At 37.1% G+C, this 24,383-nt stretch overlaps 1 protein-coding gene across 2 annotated transcripts in view; it reads left to right on the top strand.

The window, feature by feature from the left end:
- Positions 1–24,383, top strand: part of piezo2a (piezo-type mechanosensitive ion channel component 2a) — a 187,752-nt gene that overhangs the window by 116,207 nt on the left and 47,162 nt on the right. For both annotated transcript variants that reach the window (XM_089125806.1, XM_089125807.1), the window contains exons 39-52: positions 619–877; positions 1,764–1,946; positions 3,259–3,418; positions 5,088–5,202; positions 5,893–6,040; positions 6,506–6,720; positions 6,809–6,967; positions 10,474–10,621; positions 11,598–11,786; positions 13,205–13,297; positions 14,954–15,123; positions 16,454–16,570; positions 16,647–16,726; positions 17,638–17,851. In XM_089125806.1, the coding sequence (XP_088981932.1) occupies positions 619–877; positions 1,764–1,946; positions 3,259–3,418; positions 5,088–5,202; positions 5,893–6,040; positions 6,506–6,720; positions 6,809–6,967; positions 10,474–10,621; positions 11,598–11,786; positions 13,205–13,297; positions 14,954–15,123; positions 16,454–16,570; positions 16,647–16,726; positions 17,638–17,851 (2,250 nt within the window). The remainder of the gene's footprint in view (positions 1–618; positions 878–1,763; positions 1,947–3,258; positions 3,419–5,087; positions 5,203–5,892; positions 6,041–6,505; positions 6,721–6,808; positions 6,968–10,473; positions 10,622–11,597; positions 11,787–13,204; positions 13,298–14,953; positions 15,124–16,453; positions 16,571–16,646; positions 16,727–17,637; positions 17,852–24,383) is intronic.

Genomic DNA, 24,383 nt, shown 5'->3' on the forward strand with positions numbered 1-24,383 from the left:
TGGATGTTTGTCAAAATTTAAAAGACACTTTTTTATTTTCGGTTTATGTGAACTAAATTAATTCTAGTAGTTAATATATTTGGATTATTTCTCAGGAAACTTTCCAATTTGTGTGCCATTGAATTACTAATATTATAATTAACCGGATACGGAATTATACATGTATTATTTGATCAATTTAACTTAATTTTTAATGAAAGAATTAGAAATATTTTTAGAAATTAGTGCTGGGCACCGATTAATCGCATACAAAATAAAAGTTTCTGTTTACATGATATGTCGGTGTATGCTGTGTATAATTATTTTGTATAAATACGCACATGTGCATGTATATATTTAAGAAATATTTGCATATATATATATATAATTTATATTATATATAAATATAAATATTTGATACATAACAGATTTTCTTAAATCTATACAGCACATGCACTTGTGTATATGTACAAAATAATTATACACAGCACACACACACATATCATGTAAACAGAAACTTTTATTTTGGATGTGATTAATCGTTTCCCAGCTCTAATACAAATCTTTAAAAGTGTTCGTCAGACTCGTGTAAAGACATGTTGAGTTTTAGCATTGATGCACGTGTGGTCTGTCCGTCAGGATGTTCCACGACGAGACGCTGGAGGAGTCGGAGCACTTCTACCGGTCTCAGCCGCAGCTCCTCCAGCTCCTCTACGCGCTCTACAACACGCTGGTGGCTCGCTCGGAGATGGTGTGTTACCTGGTCATCATCCTCAACCACATGATCTCGGCGTCGGTGGCCACGCTGGTGCTGCCCATCCTCATATTCCTCTGGGCCATGCTGTCGGTGCCCCGGCCCAGCAAGCGCTTCTGGATGACGGCCATCGTCTATACGGAGGTGCGAGATCAGCTGACGTTACTCTTAAAGGAGTAGTTCACTTTAAAAAAATGTTTGCTGATAATTTACTCGCCCCCATGTCATCCAAGATGTCCACATCTTTCTTTCTTCAGTCGAAAAGAAATTAAGGTTTTTGATGAAAACATTCCAGGATTTTCTCCATATAATGGACTTCAATGGGAACCAAATGGTTCAAGGTCCAAAAGACAGTTTCAGTGCAAACTGTTCAAAGGGCTTTAAACGACACCAGACGATGAATAAGGGTCTTATCAAGCGAAACGATCGCTCATTTAATAAATAAATAACAAAGTTTAAGTTTTATAAGCACCAAGTTCCTGTTCGAACTCGTTCATCAAAATGAACAAATCTTTTTTTGAGTCATTTTGTTAATTTCGTTCGTTGAATGTGAATCATCAGATTATCTTTCATGCATTGTATTTTTAGTGCATGCATTTTTATGGGCTAAAATTAAATATTTAAGTATTTATTCAATATTCAAAATTCAATATTTTAGTATTTATTTCTGTCAATAGTTCAATTCAAAACATTTCACACACATTTTTATTATTAAACATCCAATAATCCATATTCACCTTTCAGATTTCACTTCCAAATATTCATTCTGTTTAAAAATACAACCTATAATATTCAACAGGCAATTTTCGGTCCATTTTATTTCACTTTACAAATTCGCTCCCACAAATTCAGTGGTTTAAAATCGACAGAAAATTCAACATTTCTCATCCGGGAACTGCAGGAATATCAGTAGATTGATATCAGTAGATGTGCTGTTGGTCGGCCTCGCCAGCAGATGCAGAAGCAGTGGAGAGAGTTTCATCGTAAACGTGTCGTTGTGTTTCATGTCAATCTTACTTTTCACACACAGGTCACCATAGTGATAAAATACTTCTTCCAGTTTGGCTTCTTCCCGTTTAACCAAACCATAGAGCGGGACAAGTCCAAACCGTTCCACCCGCCGAACATCATCGGTGTGGAGAAGAAAGAGGGATACGTCCACTACGACCTGGTCCAGCTCCTCGCGCTCTTCTTCCACCGCTCCATTCTCAAGGTGCAAACTCTGACTTCCTGTAACCCTTGAACCTTTCTGTCCTATGAGAGATTTTACAAATCGGATATTCCATGAAAACTGTACTTTAAATCCCTAGTGAGCGGCGTTGTGTTTATTTTAATCAAATTTTAATAAGGACCTATAAGGACCTCTCATGACCCATTTAAAATAAACACATGACCAATCACCAAAGCTCCATCTGTAGCCACTTAAGCTCATTGAGAATACATAATGATCATAAACAGTTAACAAATACAGTTACAACCATAATTGAAAAAAAAAATGCAAATATTGTTGGAATGGTCTGAGACTCAAGGTTCCACAATACAAGTGGTATTGTGACATAAATGTATTAATTTGTGGTGGGGGAACACAATTCAATTTTCACCGGTGGCTATTTTTGGTAAATTAAATCTCACAGGAACCTACATTTTTGTATGGAAGATTGTTTCCGCCACTGAATAAAAAAAGAAAAAATAATTTCGACTTTTTATCTCACAATTGCGAGATATAAAGTCAGAATTGTGAGATATAAAGTCAGAATTGTGAGATATAAAGTCAGAATTGCGAGATATAAAGTCAGAATTGTGAGATATAAAGTCAGAATTGCGAAATATAAAGTTGCATTTCTGACTTTATAACACACAATTGCAAATTTATATCTCACAATTCTGACTTTATATCTTAGAATTCTGAGAAATAAAGTCAGAGTTGCGAGATGTAAACTCGCAATTGTGAGAAAAAAAAGTCCGAATTGTGAGATGAAAAGTCGCAATTACCTTTTTTAGCTTCCATATTTTTGTGATATCAACTTTGAAATTGTTATAAAGCCAAAGCCGCAAGTCTAACCAAGCCGTGCTCCAAATTTGGAATCCAAATTATTTTGTAAAAATATATATTTTGTATCAAATACAACAATTTAGTCCAATACATTTGCTTTAAACTCTTTCATTTGATTGCTTTCACTTCAGCAATAATCTGCTGTCGTCATTAATCGAGAGCAACCTTTTTTCTTTTTTTTTTACCAATTTTTTTTATCACTCAATCACAACAATTGAACGGCTCTCTGAACATGCAATAATCAAGAGAAAGAACAGACCCTCTGCTTTTCAACAAAATAACCCGTTTTATTCTACTTTCATGCATTATTTTCTCATCAACACTGAATGTGGGTTTAAAAAAAGCAATATGTTGGACAGAAATCATGTTCAAAAATGAAAACACAGAAAGACAGACATTTCCGCCAATGGCAGGGAAAGAGTTCAAGTGTGTTTCCGCAGAAAGCTCTTGATTGCCTCGTCTTCCTCCTCAGTGCTATGGCCTGTGGGATGAAGAAGAGCCCCGGCCCGGCGCTCAGACGACCCTCTCTCGTGATTCAGACAGTGAAGAGAAAGTCCCGGTGTCCAGAACACACTCCTCGGCCCGGCGTCACAGCTCCAGCGTCTCCCGGCGCTCGGCACGCTCCAAAGCAGGTACACACTCGTCCAGCGCAACATCTCATGAAGCAGCTCGCACAGAAGTCACGGTCAAACCAAGTATGTTTTCAAGCGCATGTTTTCGCCAGTTAAGTTGTGTTCGGGTCATTGTCACCTGGAGAGGATAATGTTATTTCATTGGACTAAAATTTACTAACTTTACTCACCCAGAGTCTGACAACTTCCCACATTTTTGTTTTGATTATTGTTTGTCACATTGTAACACTTGTGATGTTCTCCGTCAAAAAAGACCAGCCTACAAACATTTGCTTATAAATCTTATAATCATCACCAAATATTGGATTCAATCCTTTTGTCAGCTTGTTTTCTTTTGATTAGGACCAGTCTTAAATTTCTTTGTGACATTGATCAGTCGTATGCTTTATTTGTCTGAGCTTACGTACCTCGGTTTTGGAGTGAAAAATGTGATAATTTAGTAAATTTGACTTAAATTATAAAAGAAAAATGCACTGGTTATTACGCTAGTGTGCTTTAATGTTTAACCAGCACAAATGATTTTTATTTTGCACAAAATGGCACAAAGTTGCACTTTTGATGTTTACAGTCAAAAATGGCCGGCCTACAAAAAATTGCTAATGAATCACTTGTTTCGTTATTTTATCACCAAATATTGGATTCAAACTTGTTTTCTTTAAACAAGGACAGGTTTTGTATTTATTTTTGAAACTGATTGATCGTAGGCCTCATTGATCTGAGCTTATATTGGTCACGAATGACGGCCCATTGAAGATGAATGTGTAGAAAATCAGAGAAACAAATATTGTTCATCATGTGGCCTTGCAAAAATAAAGGCCTCTGACCTGTGCATGTGGGGATGGATCCATTTATACTCGTGCACACACACACACACACACGTTCATGTGCACAAACAAGCTATTTTGAGTCTTCGCAGAGATGAACTTTATTCTCAAATTGGGGATATTCAAATTAAATGACCCATCATCCCATTGATCTCCTCTACCAAACTTGATTGTCTTTTTTCCAGTAATAAACAAACACTGTTCAGTTGTTTTGATTGATACTGTGAAGCAGCTTTGATACAATCTGTATTGTTAAAAGCGCTAAATAAATATATTTGACTTGACTTGAAATCAATGATGCTCAGATACGATCAATCAGTCGGATAAATACAAATACAAAACCTGTCTTAACTGAAAGAAAACAAGCTGACAAAAATATTAATTTCAATATTTGTTGATGATGATGTAGCATAACAAGACATTTATAAGCAATTTTTTGCATGCCGTTCATTATTGACCAGGAACACCGCAAGTATTATCGTGTTTTCAACACAGCACTAGGGAATATCAAATGTAGTTCATCACATCTGAACTAATCCAGGCCGTGCAGAGATAGTGGAGTTGTGACTCTAAATGAATGTGATTTTCTAGACTGTTCGGGGAATGAAAAAAGAAGGTTGAGCCGTTGTTTAAAATCCTTAGTTTCAGGTTTAAAATGACAGCTAACAACCATACTGACTTATATTGCAGCTATCATGATGTAAAATCATTATTTATAAAAAATGGTCCCACATTATATTAGGTGTTAGACCACTGAAATGCGAAATTCCAGATTGCATGGATTCCTATTGATGACTGTATTTCACTAACCGAAGGTACGTGTGTGTGTGTGTGTGTGTCCGCAGGCAGCAGGGCGAGTGTGTGCCGCTCACTGAGCGCTCAGCAGAAAAGTCGCAAGGAGCTTATTTTGTACAAGCTCAGAGAACAGCTCATCAAAGCCAAGCGCTTCACCGTCAAAACGTAAGACATCAGCACACTATCATATTCATATTCATTTGTGGAGCGCTTTTCACAATACACTAGGGCTGACGTCTAATAGTCGAGGATTCGACGATTCAATTCGGAGAGGTCTGATTCGACTATAATAAGCCTCAGGCTGAAGGAAATGCATTGTCACACGTGTCCAGTAGAGACTCGAACAAACCTTTCAGCTAACGGAAGAATAGATGCAGGAGGAGAAAGTTTAAGAAATACACAAATCTATAGTCATTTTTGCTCATTTAACTGAATCGTCGAAGGTCAGAAGCAAATAAATTGATCAATGAAGTGAGATTAAATGCATAAAAATGTAAGTTTTATTTAACATATTTAGTTATTGGAGGTTAGCATAGTTTTCTGATTTTGCATTTCACGGAATATTTAATCTTTTTTTGCAAGTGAGATGAGTAAGTGCACGCTCACATTTACACCCACACACGCTTCTGCACTTCATTTTGTCTCAACATGGAGAGCTGTCAGTCAATAAATGGGAAAACAAAGTAACTTGCGTTACTTATTTGAAAAGGTAACTCAGATATTTTAATGTAAATTTGAAAAGTAATGCATTACTAGTTGCTTGAAAAAGTAATCTGATTACATAACTCAAGTTACTTGTAATGAGTTACTCCCAACACTGCATCTCTGTGTGTGTGTGTGTTTGTGCTGTTTCAGGATTCTGGATATCTACATTCCCATCCGTCAGTTCTTCTATAACCTGATCCACCCGGAGTACAGCGCCGTGACGGACGTCTACGTGCTCATGTTTCTGGCCGACACGGTGGACTTCATCATCATCGTGTTCGGGTTCTGGGCCTTCGGGGTTTGTATAGATACACTGGGTCTCCATGTGTGGTACGAGTAATCCTGTTAGAGCCGGTTTACAGCTGGACACCCCATGCGTTTGCTCAGATCTGATGCTGTCAATGACGGATCGCTTAAACCACATCAGGACGAGATCTGGGCGGCTTTCCAGACGAAATCTGACAAGTCCAAATGCATCTGGTTTTTAAAAACCACATATGTAAATTTTAATCCTCCCAAAATGTTAAACAATAAAGTGTGAGAGTGTGTTATAGGCTTTATGCAAGATGAATCTGTATCTCTGCAGCAAGCCAACTCCATTATTGACTTTTCTAGAACAACGGATCAGTCGTTTTCAGAATAAAAGTACAAAATAAACAGCTCTTAGTTCACGACCTCTCTGGTACAAAGAGGTTTCGTTTTTGGGTGAATTATTCCTTTAACCGCTACAAATGAAGCTGAAGTGAATCTCCTTCCTCCACAGAAACACTCTGCAGCCGCTGACATCACTTCCTCCCTGTCGGAAGACCAGGTTCCCGAGGCGTTTCTGGTGATGGTTCTGATCCAGTTCGGCACCATGGTGGTGGACCGAGCGCTGTATCTGAGGAAGACCGTGATGGGGAAGGTTATCTTTCAGGTCATCCTGGTCTTCGGGATTCACTTCTGGATGTTCTTCATTCTCCCCGGCGTCACTGACAGGTCGGACGCTCCACAGCCAATCACGGCATGTCGTTATTGATCGCGCTTGAGAAGATCTGACGTGTGATTGGATGGTTTTGTCCCCCAGGCGTTTCAGTCAGAACACAGTGGCCCAGCTCTGGTACTTTGTGAAGTGCATCTACTTCGGTCTGTCGGCGTATCAGATCCGCTGCGGTTATCCCACACGCGTACTGGGAAACTTTCTGACCAAGAGCTACAACTACGTCAACCTGTTCCTCTTCCAGGGGTGTGTGCTTCAACATCAGATTACAGTCACACACACTCTTTACATTTCTGTTATTCAGAGCGTCTATGAAAGCTTGTTTCTTTACAATAAGGTTCATTAGTTAACATTAGTTCATGTATTAGCTAACATTAACTAACTATGAGCTATACATTTGTTACTGTAATAAATCTTTGTAAGATTAATAAATGCTGTCTACGTTCGGGTCATAATTAGTTCATGTTAACTAATGTTATCTAATGAACCTTTTTGTAAAGTGTTACTACAAAGTTTATACCTAAACTCAGAATTATGGTATAAAAACAATTGCCTTTATATATATCAATATATATATATCAATATATATATATATATATATATATATATATATATATATATATATATATATATATATATATATATATATATACAAACCTGCAATTGTAAGAAACAAAGTTCTGGAGGATCTTATAATTCGGGCTTTTTTAAAATTAGAATTCTGAGATATAAATTATAGAATTGTGAAATATAAACACAATTGTGAGAAAAAAGTTGGAATTGTGAGCTAAAAATTCCCAATTATTTTTATGTTTATGTTCCCTGTTGGAAACAAGCTTCCATAGATGTCAAACATCTATAAACAACGAAAATATGATGATGTTATTATATATACACTACAATACTTTTATTTAGCAATGATGCATTAAATTGATCAAAAGTGATCAAAAGACATTAATAATGTTACAAAATATTCTAATTTAAAATAAATACTGACAGAAACATTGAAAAGTCTATAGTAGTCTATGTATCAACTTTGTTTTTATTTTTTGTTAAAATAAATGTATTGAACATTATTTTTATATTGCTGATGTCATTGTTCATAAAAGTCATAGACCAAAAAAGGCCATGCATTACAGTGATTTTACCATGGCTAGGATCCATATCTCTACCAGTATCATCATGAAATCACTGTAACACACAGCCTCTTAATACTTTATGCCAAAAAATATCTCGTTTCGTTCAAATTTTTGGACATAATGGTGAAGTACATGTACATAGGCTAAATAAGGCCATGTGTTACAGTGATTTTACCACGGTTAGGATTCATATCATCTCTAAAAGAATCATTATAAAATCACTGTAACACACAGCCTCTTAATACTTTATGCCAAAAAATATCTCATTTTGTTCACATTTTTGGACATAATGGTGAAGTACATGTACATAGGCCAAATAAGGCCATGTGTTACAGTGATTTTACCACGGTTAGGATTCATATCATCTCTAAAAGAATCATTATAAAATCACTGTAACACGCAGCCTCTTAATACTTTATGCCAAAAAATATCTCGTTTTGTTCACATTTTTGGACATAATGGTGAAGTACATGTACATAGGCTAAATAAGGCCATGTGTTGCAGTGATTTTACCACGGTTAGGATTCATATCATCTCTAAAAGAATCATTATAAAATCACTGTAACACGCAGCCTCTTAATACTTTATGCCAAAAAATATCTCGTTTTGTTCACATTTTTAGACATAATGGTGAAGTACATGTACATAGGCCAAATAAGGCCATGTGTTACAGTGATTTTACCATGGCTAGGATCCATATCTCTACCAGTATCATCATGAAATCACTGTAACACACAGCCTCTTAATACTTTATGCCAAAAAATATCTCGTTTTGTTCACATTTTTGGACATAATGGTGAAGTACATGTACATAGGCTAAATAAGGCCATGTGTTACAGTGATTTTACCACGGTTAGGATTCATATCATCTCTAAAAGAATCATTATAAAATCACTGTAACACACAGCCTCTTAATACTTTATGCCAAAAAATATCTCGTTTTGTTCACATTTTTGGACATAATGGTGAAGTACATGTACATAGGCTAAATAAGGCCATGTGTTGCAGTGATTTTACCACGGTTAGGATTCATATCATCTCTAAAAGAATCATTATAAAATCACTGTAACACGCAGCCTCTTAATACTTTATGCCAAAAAATATCTCGTTTTGTTCACATTTTTAGACATAATGGTGAAGTACATGTACATAGGCCAAATAAGGCCATGTGTTACAGTGATTTTACCATGGCTAGGATCCATATCTCTACCAGTATCATCATGAAATCACTGTAACACACAGCCTCTTAATACTTTATGCCAAAAAATATCTCGTTTTGTTCACATTTTTAGACATAATGGTGAAGTACATGTACATAGGCCAAATAAGGCCATGTGTTACAGTGATTTTACCATGGCTAGGATCCATATCTCTACCAGTATCATCATGAAATCACTGTAACACGCAGCCTCTTAATACTTTATGCCAAAAAATATCTCGTTTTGTTCACATTTTTAGACATAATGGTGAAGTACATGTACATAGGCCAAATAAGGCCATGTGTTACAGTGATTTTACCATGGCTAGGATCCATATCTCTACCAGTATCATCATGAAATCACTGTAACACACAGCCTCTTAATACTTTATGCCAAAAAATATCTCGTTTTGTTCAAATTTTTGGACATAATGGTGAAGTACATGTACATAGGCCAAATAAGGCCATGTGTTACAGTGATTTTACCATGGCTAGGATCCATATCTCTACCAGTGTCATCATGAAATTACTGTAACACACAGCCTCTTAATACTTTATGCCAAAAAATATCTCGTTTTGTTCACATTTTTGGACATAATGGTGAAGTACATGTACATAGGCTAAATAAGGCCATGTGTTACAGTGATTTTACCACGGTTAGGATTCATATCATCTCTAAAAGAATCATTATAAAATCACTGTAACACACAGCCTCTTAATACTTTATGCCAAAAAATATCTCATTTTGTTCACATTTTTAGACATAATGGTGAAGTACATGTACATAGGCCAAATAAGGCCATGCATTATAGTGATTTTACCACGGTTAGGATTCATATCATCTCTAAAAGAATCATTATAAAATCACTGTAACACACAGCCTCTTATTACTGTATGCCAAAAAATATCTCGTTTTGTTCACATTTTTGGACATAATGGTGAAGTAAATGTACATAGGCCAAATAAGGCCATGTGTTATACAGTGATTTTACCACGGTTAGGATTCAAATCATCTGTAAAAGAATCATTATAAAATCACTGTAAAACGCAGCCTCTGTCCATTTCTTTATGCCAAAAAATATCTCATTTTGTTCACATTTTTAGACATAATGGTGAAGTACATGTACATAGGCTAAATAAGGCCATGCATTATAGTGATTTTACCACGGTTGGGATTCAAATCTTTACCAGCATCATCATGAAATCACTGTAACACGCAGCTTCTGTCCATTACTTTATGCCAAAAAAATATCTCGTTTTGTTCACATTTTTAGACATAATCGTCTCTACATGTACCTCTACAAGTACATCGCTAGGCCAAATAAACAGAAAACATCTAGTTTTGTTGATATTTTTAGACGTATTGGTGCCGTGCATGTTTATGTCAGAGGATCTGATCTGCTGTTTGTGCTCAGCTTCCGGCTGGTGCCGTTCCTGACGGAGCTGCGTGCGGTGATGGACTGGGTCTGGACCGACACCACGCTCAGCCTGTCCAGCTGGATCTGTGTGGAGGACATCTACGCTCACATCTTTGTGCTCAAGTGCTGGAGAGAGTCGGAGAAGGTGAGATCAGCTCATTCTCCTCATGCTGGGGTGTGTTTCCCGTACGATACACCGGTGAAGAAGACATCAACTAGCTATTCCTTGCCTAAACTGTAGTCTCACAAAATGGCCGTGTGGACGCACGTGTGGAGTAATAACTTATTTTAAGGGCTGTCAAACGATTAATCGCGATTAATCGCATCCAAAATAAAAGTTTGTGTTTACATAATATACTGTATGTGGGTTCACTGTGTATAATTATTTTGTATATATGTAAATACACACACATGCATGTATATTTAAGAAAAAAAAATATTATTTATATATAAAATATTTTATATATAATATAAATTATATATAAATCTATATACAGGTATATCCATGAAAATATTTCTTAAATAATTACAAGCATGTGTGTGTATTTACATATATACAAAATAATTATACACAGTGCACCCACATATATTATGTAAACACAAACTTTTATTTTGGATGTGTTTAATCGCGATTAATCGTTTGACAGCCCTACTTATTTTAATGAATTGTTTGAGATCGAATTAACGCTAGATGTTTTGATATAAATTACAGACATGCATCTAATTTTTCTCATTCATAGACTCGTTCTCACACACTCGAGCTCGTTCACACATGCACACTCTCCAAAAGCTAAGCTTTAAACCTCTTGACAAACTAAAAGACGTGAATGACGTTTGTACAGTATGTAAGACACAGGTTGTACTGAATATCAGCTTGCTTATTTTGCTCAAGATCAGGATTTATTGAGTCCAGATGTCATGAAATCAAGAAACTGCTTCTAACCGACATCTGACACACCTCTGCGACGCTGTTTGCGAATGTTTGTTGGAATGATGGTTTCCGGAAACATCGACTCGTTGAACTGCTGATAACGACGTAACTTGCGACCACAGTTGGCTAACGATGCTTTCGGGACACACACCCCTGTCTGATGATTCGCTCTTCTGCGCTTGTGTTTCAGAGGTATCCTCAGCCCCGGGGACAGAAGAAGAAGAAGGTGGTGAAGTACGGCATGGGCGGGATGATCGTGATGCTGCTCATCTGCATCGTCTGGTTTCCTCTGCTCTTCATGTCTCTGGTCAAATCTGTGGCTGGAGTCGTCAACAAACCGCTGGACGTGTCCGTCACCATCACACTGGGCGGCTTCCAGGTACTCACACTCAAACCACTGTGATCATCCTCAACTGAAACACACATTCTGCAACACTTCACTTAAAGCTGCAGTGTGTGATGTTCAGTGGCATCTAGTGGTGAGATTGTGAACTGCACACAACAGAAGTGATGTCATCGTTTGAGACCGGTTCGGCAATGAGGTTTCATTACAAAGATAATTTAAGAAATTATGTTTACTTAATTATTCAGTAAAGCAATGTTTTCGTAAATATTATACTTACTTGTTCATCATTGTGTGAGTGTTTTATTCGCAGCTTGTTATCATGAAGAACAACATAGTGACGAAACGCGTTTGTCCGCTCAGGGCCACCGTAGAAACATGTCGTAGATGTGTGTAGAGATAAACACTCAATCTAAAGTAATAAAAACATAACGGTTGATTATGTAAGCTCTTTATACACCACTGAACACACAGTTCTGACAACAAATCGTCCTAAATATCACACACTGCACCTTTAAATCCTTACAGGGTAATTTATGGGTTATATCTTCATAAAGAATTATAACAGATCTAAAATTAATCCATTATATTTGCAGATTCCGTTACATCTGAAATTAGTTGTTTGTTGTGTGTTTTAATGAATATTAAGTGGGTTCAATTAATATTATTATGTTCTATGAAAATTATTACATATTATAATTGTGGTTACAATCATTCATGGGATCATGTTTATAATGCAAAGTGTTGCCAAAAAATGCCTTACTTAAAATAATATAATCATTAACTGAAATAAAATATAAAAAACATGTTTTATTTCAGCTTTCATTTCCATTTTAATGTAATTTAAAGTTGAAGTACACAACAAATATAACAACAAAGTTGAAGTATAACAACAAATCCTGAAAAACTGTAGAGACATAAAAACAAAAACGAATAAAAACTATTTGTTTAAACTTTAAGGCTTATTTCTAATATTTATTCCATCAGTTGTTTTGCATTACATGTTTTTGAAATGTTGTTTAAACATGCAAATGAGTTAATATCTAATTAAAAATGCAAAATGTGCACATCTATGTTTTCAAATGTATGCAAAATGATGTTTGTATACAACAGAAATCTGAACATTGGATAAAGTCAGGTTCAAAATGTATTGTTTGATTTCGTTTGTTTTTACAGAGAGGATTTTGAATTTCTTTTTATCATGTCATAAATCAGAAAACATAATTTTCACCACGTTTTTAGGAATAAAATTATATATAAATCACCTGAATGTTATATAAACAACCCCTTCAGTATTGATATAGGTCTGTATACTGTAAAGTTTAGTGTGTGTAAAGAGAGATATGACTCGAACTCACCGTCTTTAATAAAATGCATTGACATTAAAATCTAAAATGAAGTGGAATAAAATCAACACTTGTTTAGGCCTGTGCTGTGTGTGTGTGTGTGTCCAGCCCATCTTCACCATGAGTGCTCAGCAGAACCAGCTGAAGGAAATCACTGACGCAGACTTCCAGACGTTCATGACATCATACAAATTCATCCCCGTAAGTCATTAAATCTTCATTCACAAACTTGATTACACGGCTCTGTGGAACGCTTGACTCTGATTGGTCGCGAGTTATTCCCTGATTACCGGTGTTGCCAATTTAGCGCCTTGGTCGCTATTTTTAGCGACTTTTCAGACTTTTAGCGACATTTTTAGCAACTTTTTGGACAAACCTCCAAATGTTTCCAGTCCTGTCCTGCGAGCGTGAGCTCTTGCTTTCTCCATCGTCACTCTCTCTCTCGCTGCGTCTCCTGTTCAGTGATTGGCTGAGAGGAGCGCACGGCCGCTGATAGACGTGAATGAGCAGTGTTTTTCCATGGACTTATTACTTATCTGCTTTTCTTTTGATTTATATTTAAATAATTTAGTTTGACCATTTTTTTTATTTCTTTTATTGTGCGTATTACTATCACAGAACTTAACTCAACGCTCTTAGTTCAGATAATGTTCCACATAGGCCTATAAAAATGTAATCATTCACTATATTATTTAAAGCTACTCGTTTTATTTTCTGAGAACAACAAAAATAGGAAATGCAAACAGCTTTATTTGACATTCGGCCTTATTATAATGAACAGAGCGTTCGTTTAGAGAGAAAACGCACCAGACTGACAGAACGCAAGTAGGACGCGATGACGTCATTAATATGCTAATTGACGTATGACGTCATCTAGCGACATTTAACGACTTAAGGGAAGGCCTTAGCTACTTTCCTTTGAAAATAGTTGGCAACCCTGCAGATAACAGAAACTCATCCGGTCACTGAAGTCAGCAGCGCTACACACTCGCTAGGAACCGCTTTATCTTGGTGGAAGTGTTGCGTTTGGTGAGCTAATAAAATATTAAAACTCAGTCGAATATATATTGTGTGTACAGTTGTTTAATTATGCCGTCCAGTATCGTGGACGCCATTTTGTGACTATTGTTTTGTGCCCTGTTGGATTGCACTGCATCGTTACAAACAGGCGCGATTTTAAAACAGTTTAATCTGAAATCAACATCTCTTATCTCCGTAATTATGAATGTGTTGAAATGCTGTGTAATAAGTGTTATGACTGTATACCGTATCTCTGAAATGTCCCTCTAGTTTGATCCGCTGAAACGGCTCTCTCTGTTTAAAGACTTAACCCTCTGATGGTCCTCAGTCACTTCTGACTGAATAATTTTCTGTTTTGAATTATGAAGAATCACAGCTTCATCGGAAGGTTATGATACTTGGTGACTTTTTTGGCATTTGGTATGTGAATACAAAAAAAAATTGAGGTCATGATCCGAGCATGCTAAGTGGTCGTAAAAAAAAAAAAAGTCACACTCGTGGTCTTCAGTCAGAAATGACCGACCCATAGGAAATGAATGGGAAATTGACAAAAAAAATAAAAATAAATTCTCTGAATACGACACTCCAGATCAATGTTTTGAGGTCTATTTATTTGCTGATGTGGCAAGCAGCCATGTAATGTACATCCAGCTGGACCCGGTTGTTCTCTCAGAATAAACCCCTTCAGGTGTGTGTGTGTGAGAGAGAGAGTTCAAGACCTGATCCTGATCCCCCGGTCGGGTTTATTCTGAGATAACAAACAGCTGGATGAACATTACCCCTTACAGTACATATTGACTGCCCAGAGTGTGAAGTGTAGTGCGATCCCCTTCCCAGAGTGCACTGCAGTTTCTGGAGGCGTACACAGCGGAGGACGTGACCGTGGCGGAGCTGGAGGGAAGCTCGAACTCCCTGTGGACCATCAGCCCTCCCAGCAGAACCAACCTGATGCAGGTCCTGAGCAAAGAGGACCAGTTCCCCGTCACCATGTCCTGGAGCGTCCAGCGGTACGGCGCGCATCATCACATGCAGACGCGCTCGTCTCCGCCACACAATGAAACATTTTTTGAAATGAAACAAACTTTAAATCACACAATTTTGACCAAATATTTCATAATTCTTACTTTAAAACACAATTGCAACTTTATGTCACAATTTTGACTTTATAATATGCCATTTTGACCAAATATTACACAATTCTGACTTTATATAACGCAATTCTGACTTCATATCACAATTGCAACTTTTTAACATGCAAATTTCACCAAATATTACACAATTCTGACTTTATGTCACAATTTTGACTTAATATCTCACAAGTCTGACTTTAAAACACAATTGCAACTTTATATCACACAGTTTTGACTTTATAATATGCCATTTTGACCAAATATTACACAATTCTAACTTTATATAACGCAATTCTGACTTCATATCACAATTGCAACTTTATAACATGCAAATTTCACCAAATATTACACAATTCTGACTTTAAAACACAATTGTGACTTTATAACATGCCATTTTGACCAAATATTACACAATTCTGACTTTATATCACAATTGCGACTTTATATCACACAATTTTGTCCTAATATTACACAATTCTGACCAATTCTGACTTTATATAATGCAATTCTGACTTCATATCACAATTGCAACTTTATAACATGCAAATTTGACCAAATATTAAGCAATTCTGACTTTAAAACACAATTTTGACTTATTATCTCACAATTCTGACTTTATATGTCACAATTCTGACCAAATATTATGCAATTCTGACTTTATATCACAATTTTGACTTATTATCTCACAATTCTGACTTTATAACATGCAATTTTGACCAAATATTAAGCAATTCTGACTTTATAACTTTTAATTCTGACTTTATTTCATGCAATTCTAAGATAAAAAAAGTCACAATTACCTTTATAATTTATGATTGTGTGGCGGACACAAGCTTCCATAAAACACAGACTCAAACTTCCAAACCTGTCTGTAGATTTAACATGAATGGTAGTCGTCATCTGCAATAATTTAACTTATCCACACCTGGAAATTACTCAAATCAAATTCTACATTTGATACATTTTAGTTTTCATGATTCATTGATGAATAGAAAGAAATATAACATAGAGAGTATAACAAATAACATTATAATCTTTTATAACATTATAAATGTCTTTACTGTCACTTTTGATACATTTAATTTGTCTATGATGAATAAAAGTACTGGTATTTACACAGTAATCCAAGTCATGCTATAGTGCACAACTGCGGTCCGTCACTGCTCGAATGACCGAATAAATCCCATGATCCTCCTCTCTCCTGCAGGAATCTGAGTCTGGGAGCGAAGGCTGAGTTTGCAGTGGACAAACACGTCACGTATCTGGACACGAACACTAAACAAGAGCTGATCGCTTTACTCAACGGCACCAGAAATAAAGCTGTGTGAGTAAAGCCTCATCGGTCTCACGCGTACATGAACGCTTCAATACTCAGTGTGTGTGTGTTTTCTTACCTACAGGGTCATAGAGAAAGTGTTTCCCTGCTTCATTCGAGCACCGAGTGACTCAAACGCCAAACCCATAGATCAGCTTTACACAGGTAATGCATTCATGTTAATATTAATATCGCATCGCCAGGGTTTGAAATGAACTTTTTCACTCAACGGCTAATTTGGCTATTTTTAAGTTACCGGCCATTCAGAACTTCTGCTAGACACAAAAACACACACACTACGTCACATCTATATGACATTACAGGTGAAACTCGAAAAATGAGAATATCCTGCAAAAGTGTGTTTATTTCAGTAATTCAACTTAAAGGTGAAACTAATATATTATATAGACTCATTACATGCAAAGTGAGATATTTCAAGCCTTTATTTGTTATAATTGTGATGATTATGTCTTACAGATATGAAAACCTTTTCACAATATTCTACTTTTGAATTTGGGGTTTTTATATCTGTAAGCCATAATCATCACAATTAGAACAAATAAAGGCTTGAAATATCTCACTTTGCATGTAACGAGTCTATATGATATATTAGTTTCACCTTTTAAGTTGAATTACTAAAAATTAATCTCATTTTTCGAGTTTCACCTGTAAATATCTATATATAATGCAATTTAGATTTGTACTTTAATTTCGTATTCAAACAAAGTCCTGTCATCCTGTCTTTCCTCTCTTCCTCCTTCATCCTAATCACCACGAACGTGTTTTAGATGGACAGATCAATACAGAACAAAGAACATTAATCTTCACTGTTGTTGTTTAGTGACGTGTGTGTGTTCAAGTAAGCCAGATATGAGAAGATTCTGCGCAATACACTGCATTTAATATATCATGATGACTCACAGATTTGTCTTACACAAACTTCCCCAGCAAAGTGAGTAAACATAATAAGTAACGGCCAGTGATTAAACAGCGTTAGCGCCACAGAGTTTTGTTAATCTCAAACCCTGGACACACTGGCACCTGACACTCAGCCGGTTTGTGCTGGATCTGCACAGATGAGGGCTATAAGAGCGTTCTGCTGGACTTGGAGAGGTCTCGTAACGCCAGCGAACACCTTCAGGAGTGGTGGATCGTGGACCAGCCGTCGACGGGCAAGATCCAGATGCGCTCCGAGCCCAAGCTGGAGAAGAAGAGCGAGGCCGGACTGCAGCTCTACGTCTTCAGTGATAAAGTCAGTCCTCCCAGCCTGGGCTTTCTGGCGGGATACGGGTGAGTCGCGGCACAGCCTTGGGACGCCTAGATAAGGGTTGTGATGCTAGTCATTAGCCAAACACAGCACGCTAGTCTTACAAGGTGGTTTTATTCTGCTCATTTCTTTTAGTCATTTGCATGAAAAAGTCTATTGTAATCTGCCCAGCACGACTGATGGCACGTTGATCAGACTAACTCTCAACACAGTCTTTACTGAGCAGTTCATGGTCATGCAGGATTTCAAAAGGAAGTGGTTTTTGTGATTTTGTGGCTGTAGTTTATGGAAGCTCGTTTCCGCCACGGAATTATCAAATCTAAAAGGTAATTACGACTTTTTATTTCACAATTCTGACTTTTTCCTCAAAATTGCAGGTTTATATTGTACGGAGGCGTATTGCATTCACATGAAGAAAAAAAAAGTTAATTATCTCAGAATTACGAGATAATTTTTAATGGAAAAAAGTTTTCCAACAAGGTAATTATCTCAGAATTACGATATATCATTTTTAATGGAAAAAAAGTTTTTGCTCTGTTTTTCTGAATTAACGAGTTAATTTTTCATGGATTTTTTTTTTTTTGCTCTGTTTTTCTGAATTAACGAGTTAATTTTTCATTGATTTTTTTTGCTCTGTTTTTCTAAATTAACTCGTTAATTCAGAAAAACAGAGCAAAAAAAAAATCCATGAAAAATTAACTCGTTAATTCAGAAAAACAGAGCAAAAAAAAATTCCATGAAAAATTAACTTGTTAATTCAGAAAAACAGAGCAAAAACTTTTTTTCCATTAAAAATTATATCGTAATTCTGAGATAATTAACTTGTTAATTCAGAAAAACAGAGTAGATTTTTTTCTTCAAGTGAATGCAATACGCCTCCGTAATATTGCACACAAAAACAGGAAAAAATCAGAATTGTTGGAAATAAACTTGCAATTTTGAGGAAAAAGTCAGAATTACTTTATTTATTCTTCAGCAGAAACAAGCTTCCATAGTAATTCAGTTTTGCAGAACATTTGATTTTTTATTTATTTATTTATTAGACGACCACATATTATACCTCGTTAGATGAACAATACTAGGGCTGGGCAAAAAAATAGATTTTTCGATTTTTAAAATGTGGTCTATTCAAAATCGATTCTCAACGGCCACGAATCGATTTTTTCCATATTAAGTGCTCGCCGTGCTGCGTCTTCTCTCTCTGCACCAGGCAAACGCGCGCTGCAGGCGTCGATACACACTCGTGTTTAGGAGTCGGGACATGACGGAATATTCACTTGCACAATCAGGCCAGCATTGCATCGTAACCTATGATCGTAACTAACGTTTATCAGTTTATACATTCAAGCAATGTTAAACCATCCCATGCGTCTTTCACTGCGTGAACATGCAGTAAATCCGCCTCACAAACAGCTCGCCAGTAACAAAAGTTTTATCCCTGGATTATATCGCTTTAACAGTTAAAAACACGCGAAATTATGTTAAAACTCTGGTCTTGGTGAGTAACTTCGTAAAGACATTTGTTTATGTCTTAAATTAAAATTAAACGTCTGTGACAGACAGACAGTACTATAATGAGACAGTACTGGATCCGTGCACTAGTTCTGAACCCATTCATACCCGGTGTCCATTACAATGGACATTACATGTCAGTTTTTTTCACTTCTGGAGCATTTCACCTAGTTTAAAGCCTGCAGTCCATGAGATTGGACGTTTGTCATCCTCTGCATGTAGTAATTATATAAAAAAAAACTCTACATTGAAGAGAAGCATGGCAGCACTTCACTCCAAACACAGAAGCAAGCAACATTTTCTAAGGTGTATTTAAATTTTGTATATATTTTTGCCAGTATTTCATAGTTTTATGTAAAATAGAAAGACGGAACTTAATAATTAAAGTTAAAAATCGACTGTAGAATTGCACGTTTTAAATCAGGATTTTTTAAATGTGTCTGTCCATTAGAATGGACAGTAGGTTTGAAAGCCTGTTACTGAAGTCACATTTTCAGTGATGCTGATTGAAATTTCTTTTGTAAAAAAAAATATATATCACAGTACCGATACATTTTTGAAACTTTTTCACGTGCAGAATATACAGTTCTGAAGTGCTTGAACAAATAGCTGATGAAAATATCTCCGATGTTAACTTTATGTGGAGTAATGAGGAAGATGGATATGTAAGAAAAATATCCATATTTAAAACTTTATAAAGTAAAATAACTTCCTGCCAAAAGGACATATGGATTTGACTTAAATCTAAAGCGCAACTTAAATATGAATATTTTAAATATTTTATATTAATATATATTTTTTATGATGGATAGATGCACTTTTATGATGGATAGATGCACTTTTATGATGGACAGATGCACTTTTATGGTGGAAAGATGCACTTTTATGATGGATAGATGCACTTTTATGTTGGACAGATGCACTTTTATGATGGACAGATGCACTTTTATGGTGGAAAGATGCACTTTTATGATGGATAGATGCACTTTTATGTTGGACAGATGCACTTATATGATGGACAGATGCACTTTTATGATTGATGCACTTGTATGATGGACAGATGCACTTTTATGATGGACAGATCTACTTTTATGATGGAAAGATGCACTTTTATGATGGACAGATGCACTTTAATGATGGGCAGATGCACTTTTATGGTGGAAAGATGCACTTTTATGATGGATAGATGCAAGATGCAAAACATTCGGCCCGAAAAAAAAAACGACAGTGTTACCCCTTACGTTTTTTTTTTTGGGCGAAAAATTAAGTTTCTCCAATCTTCCCAAAACTCTGGATTCTGATAGAGGGCCATGAGACTTAGACCTGAGTGCAAAAATGGAGGCTCTAGCCTCTTCCAGAGCTGAGATATCGAAACTCAAAAATTCGGCCCGAAAGAAAAACGACAGTGGTACCCCTTACGTTTTTTTTTTTGGGTGAAAAATTACGTTTCTCCAATCTTCCCAAAACTCTGGATTCTGATAGAGGGCCATGAGACTTAGACCTGAGTGCAAAAATGGAGGCTCTAGCCCCTTCCAGAGCTGAGATATCGAAACTCAAAAATTCGGCCCGAAAAAAAAACGACAGTGGTACCCCTTACGTTTTTTTTTTTCAGGCGAAAAATTAAGTTTTTCCAATCTTCCCAAAACTCTGGATTCTGATAGAGGGCCATGAGACTTAGACCTGAGTGCAAAAATGGAGGCTCTAGCCTCTTCCAGAGCTGAGATATCGAAACTCAAATATTCGGCCCGAAAAAAAAAACGACAGTGGTACCCCTTACGTTTTTTTTTTCGGGCGAAAAATTAAGTTTCTCCAATCTTCCCAAAACTCTGGATTCTGATAGAGGGCCATGAGACTTAGACCTGAGTGCAAAAATGGAGGCTCTAGCCCCTTCCAGAGCTGAGATATCGAAACTCAAAAATTCGGCCTGAAAAAAAAACGACAGTGGTACCCCTTACGTTTTTTTTTTTCGGGCGAAAAATTAAGTTTCTCCAATCTTCCCAAAACTCTGGATTCTGATAGAGGGCCATGCGACTTAGACCTGAGTGCAAAAATGGAGAATCTAGCCCCTTCCAGAGCTGAGATATCGAAACTCAAAAATTCGGCCCGAAAAAAATACGACAGTGGTACCCCTTACGTTTTTTTTTTTGGGCGAAAAATTAAGTTTCTCCAATCTTCCCAAAACTCTGGATTCTGATAGAGGGCCATGCGACTTAGACCTGAGTGCAAAAATGGAGGCTCTAGCCCCTTCCAGAGCTGAGATATCGAAACTCAAAAATTCAGCCCGAAAAAAAAACCCACAGTGGTACCCCTTACGTTTTTTTTTTCGGGCGAAAAATTAAGTTTCTCCAATCTTCCCAAAACTCTGGATTCTGATAGAGGGCCATGAGACTTAGACCTGAGTGCAAAAATGGAGGCTCTAGCCTCTTCCAGAGCTGAGATATCGAAACTCAAAAATTCGGCCCGAAAAAAATAACGACAGTGGTACCCCTTACGTTTTTTTTTTCGGGCGAAAAATTAAGTTTCTCCAATCTTCCCAAAACTCTGGATTCTGATAGAGGGCCACAAGACTTAGACCTGAGTGCAAAAATGGAGGCTCTAGCCCCTCTCAGAGCTGAGATATCGAAACTAAAAAATTCGGCCCGAAAAAAAAAACGACAGTGGTACCCCTTACGTTTTTTTTTCCTGCGAAAAATTACTTTTCTCCAATCTTCCCAAAACTCTGGATTCTGATAGAGGGCCATGAGACTTAGACCTGAGTGCAAAAATGGAGGCTCTAGCCCCTTCCAGAGTTGAGATATCGAAACTCAAAAATTCGGCCCGAAAAAAAAATGACAGTGGTACCCCTAACGTTTTTTTTTTTTTTTGGGCGAAAAATTAAGTTTCTCCAATCTTCCCAAAACTCTGGATTCTGATAGAGGGCCATGAGACTTAGACCTGAGTGCAAAAATGGAGGCACTAGCCCCTTCCAGAGCTGAGATATCGAAACTCAAAAATTCGGCCCGAAAAAAAAACGACAGTGGTACCCCTTACGTTTTTTTTTTTCGGGCGAAAAATTAAGTTTCTCCAATCTTCCCAAAACTCTGGATTCTGATAGAGGGCCATGCGACTTAGACCTGAGTGCAAAAATGGAGGCTCTAGCCTCTTCCAGAGCTGAGATATCGAAACTCAAAAATTCGGCCCGAAAAAAAAAACGACAGTGGTACCCCTTACGTTTTTTTTTTTTGGGCGAAAAATTAAGTTTCTCCAATCTTCTCAAAACTCTGGATTCTGATAGAGGGCCATGAGACTTAGACCTGAGTGCAAAAATGGAGGCTCTAGCCCCTTCCAGAGCTGAGATATCGAAACTCAAAAATTCGGCCTGAAAAAAATACGACAGTGGTACCCCTTACGTTTTTTTTTTTTTGGGCAAAAAATTAAGTTTCTCCAATCTTCCCAAAACTCTGGATTCTGATAGAGGGCCATGAGACTTAGACCTGAGTGCAAAAAGGGAGGCTCTAGCCCCTTTTAGAGCTGAGATATCGAAACTCAAAAATTCGGCCCGAAAAAAAAACGACAGTGGTACCCCTTACGTTTTTTTTTTTTGGGCGAAAAATTAAGTTTCTCCAATCTTCCCAAAACTCTGGATTCTGATAGAGGGCCATGCGACTTAGACCTGAGTGCAAAAATGGAGGCTCTAGCCCCTTCCAGAGCTGAGATATCGAAACTCAAAAATTCCGCCCGAAAAAAAAACGACAGTGGTACCCCTTACGTTTTTTTTTTTTGGGCGAAAAATTAAGTTTCTCCAATCTTCCCAAAACTCTGGATTCTGATAGAGGGCCATGAGACTTAGACCTGAGTGCAAAAATGGAGGCTCTAGCCCCTTCCAGAGCTGAGATATCGAAACTCAAAAATTCGGCCCGAAAAAAAAACGACAGTGGTACCCCTTACGTTTTTTTTTTTGGGCGAAAAATTAAGTTTCTCCAATTTTCCCAAAACTCTGGATTCTGATAGAGGGCCACGAGACTTAGACCTGAGTGCAAAAATGGAGGCTCTAGCCTCTTCCAGAGCTGAGATATCGAAACTCAAAAATTCGGCCCGAAAAAAAACCGACAGTGGTACCCCTTACGTTTTTTTTTTTTGGGCGAAAAATTAAGTTTCTCCAATCTTCCCAAAACTCTGGATTCTGATAGAGGGCCATGAGACTTAGACCTGAGTGCAAAAATGGAGGCTCTAGCCTCTTCCAGAGCTGAGATATCGAAACTCAAAAATTCGGCCCGAAAGAAAAACGACAGTGGTACCCCTTACGTTTTTTTTTTTGGGTGAAAAATTACGTTTCTCCAATCTTCCCAAAACTCTGGATTCTGATAGAGGGCCATGAGACTTAGACCTGAGTGCAAAAATGGAGGCTCTAGCCCCTTCCAGAGCTGAGATATCGAAACTCAAAAATTCGGCCCGAAAAAAAAACGACAGTGGTACCCCTTACGTTTTTTTTTTTTCAGGCGAAAAATTAAGTTTTTCCAATCTTCCCAAAACTCTGGATTCTGATAGAGGGCCATGAGACTTAGACCTGAGTGCAAAAATGGAGGCTCTAGCCTCTTCCAGAGCTGAGATATCGAAACTCAAATATTCGGCCCGAAAAAAAAAACCACAGTGGTACCCCTTACGGTTTTTTTTTCGGGTGAAAAATTAAGTTTCTCCAATCTTCCCAAAACTCTGGATTCTGATAGAGGGCCATGAGACTTAGACCTGAGTGCAAAAATGGAGGCTCTAGCCCCTTCCAGAGCTGAGATATCGAAACTCAAAAATTCGGCCCGAAAAAAAAAACGACAGTGGTACCCCTTACGTTTTTTTTTTTCGGGCGAAAAATTAAGTTTCTCCAATCTTCCCAAAACTCTGGATTCTGATAGAGGGCCATGCGACTTAGACCTGAGTGCAAAAATGGAGAATCTAGCCCCTTCCAGAGCTGAGATATCGAAACTCAAAAATTCGGCCCGAAAAAAATACGACAGTGGTACCCCTTACGGTTTTTTTTTGGGCGAAAAATTAAGTTTCTCCAATCTTCCC

This window comes from Pimephales promelas, chromosome 22 (assembly GCF_988280905.1).
Source record: "Pimephales promelas chromosome 22, fPimPro1.hap1.1, whole genome shotgun sequence".
NCBI classification, from domain to species: Eukaryota; Metazoa; Chordata; class Actinopteri; order Cypriniformes; family Leuciscidae; genus Pimephales; species Pimephales promelas.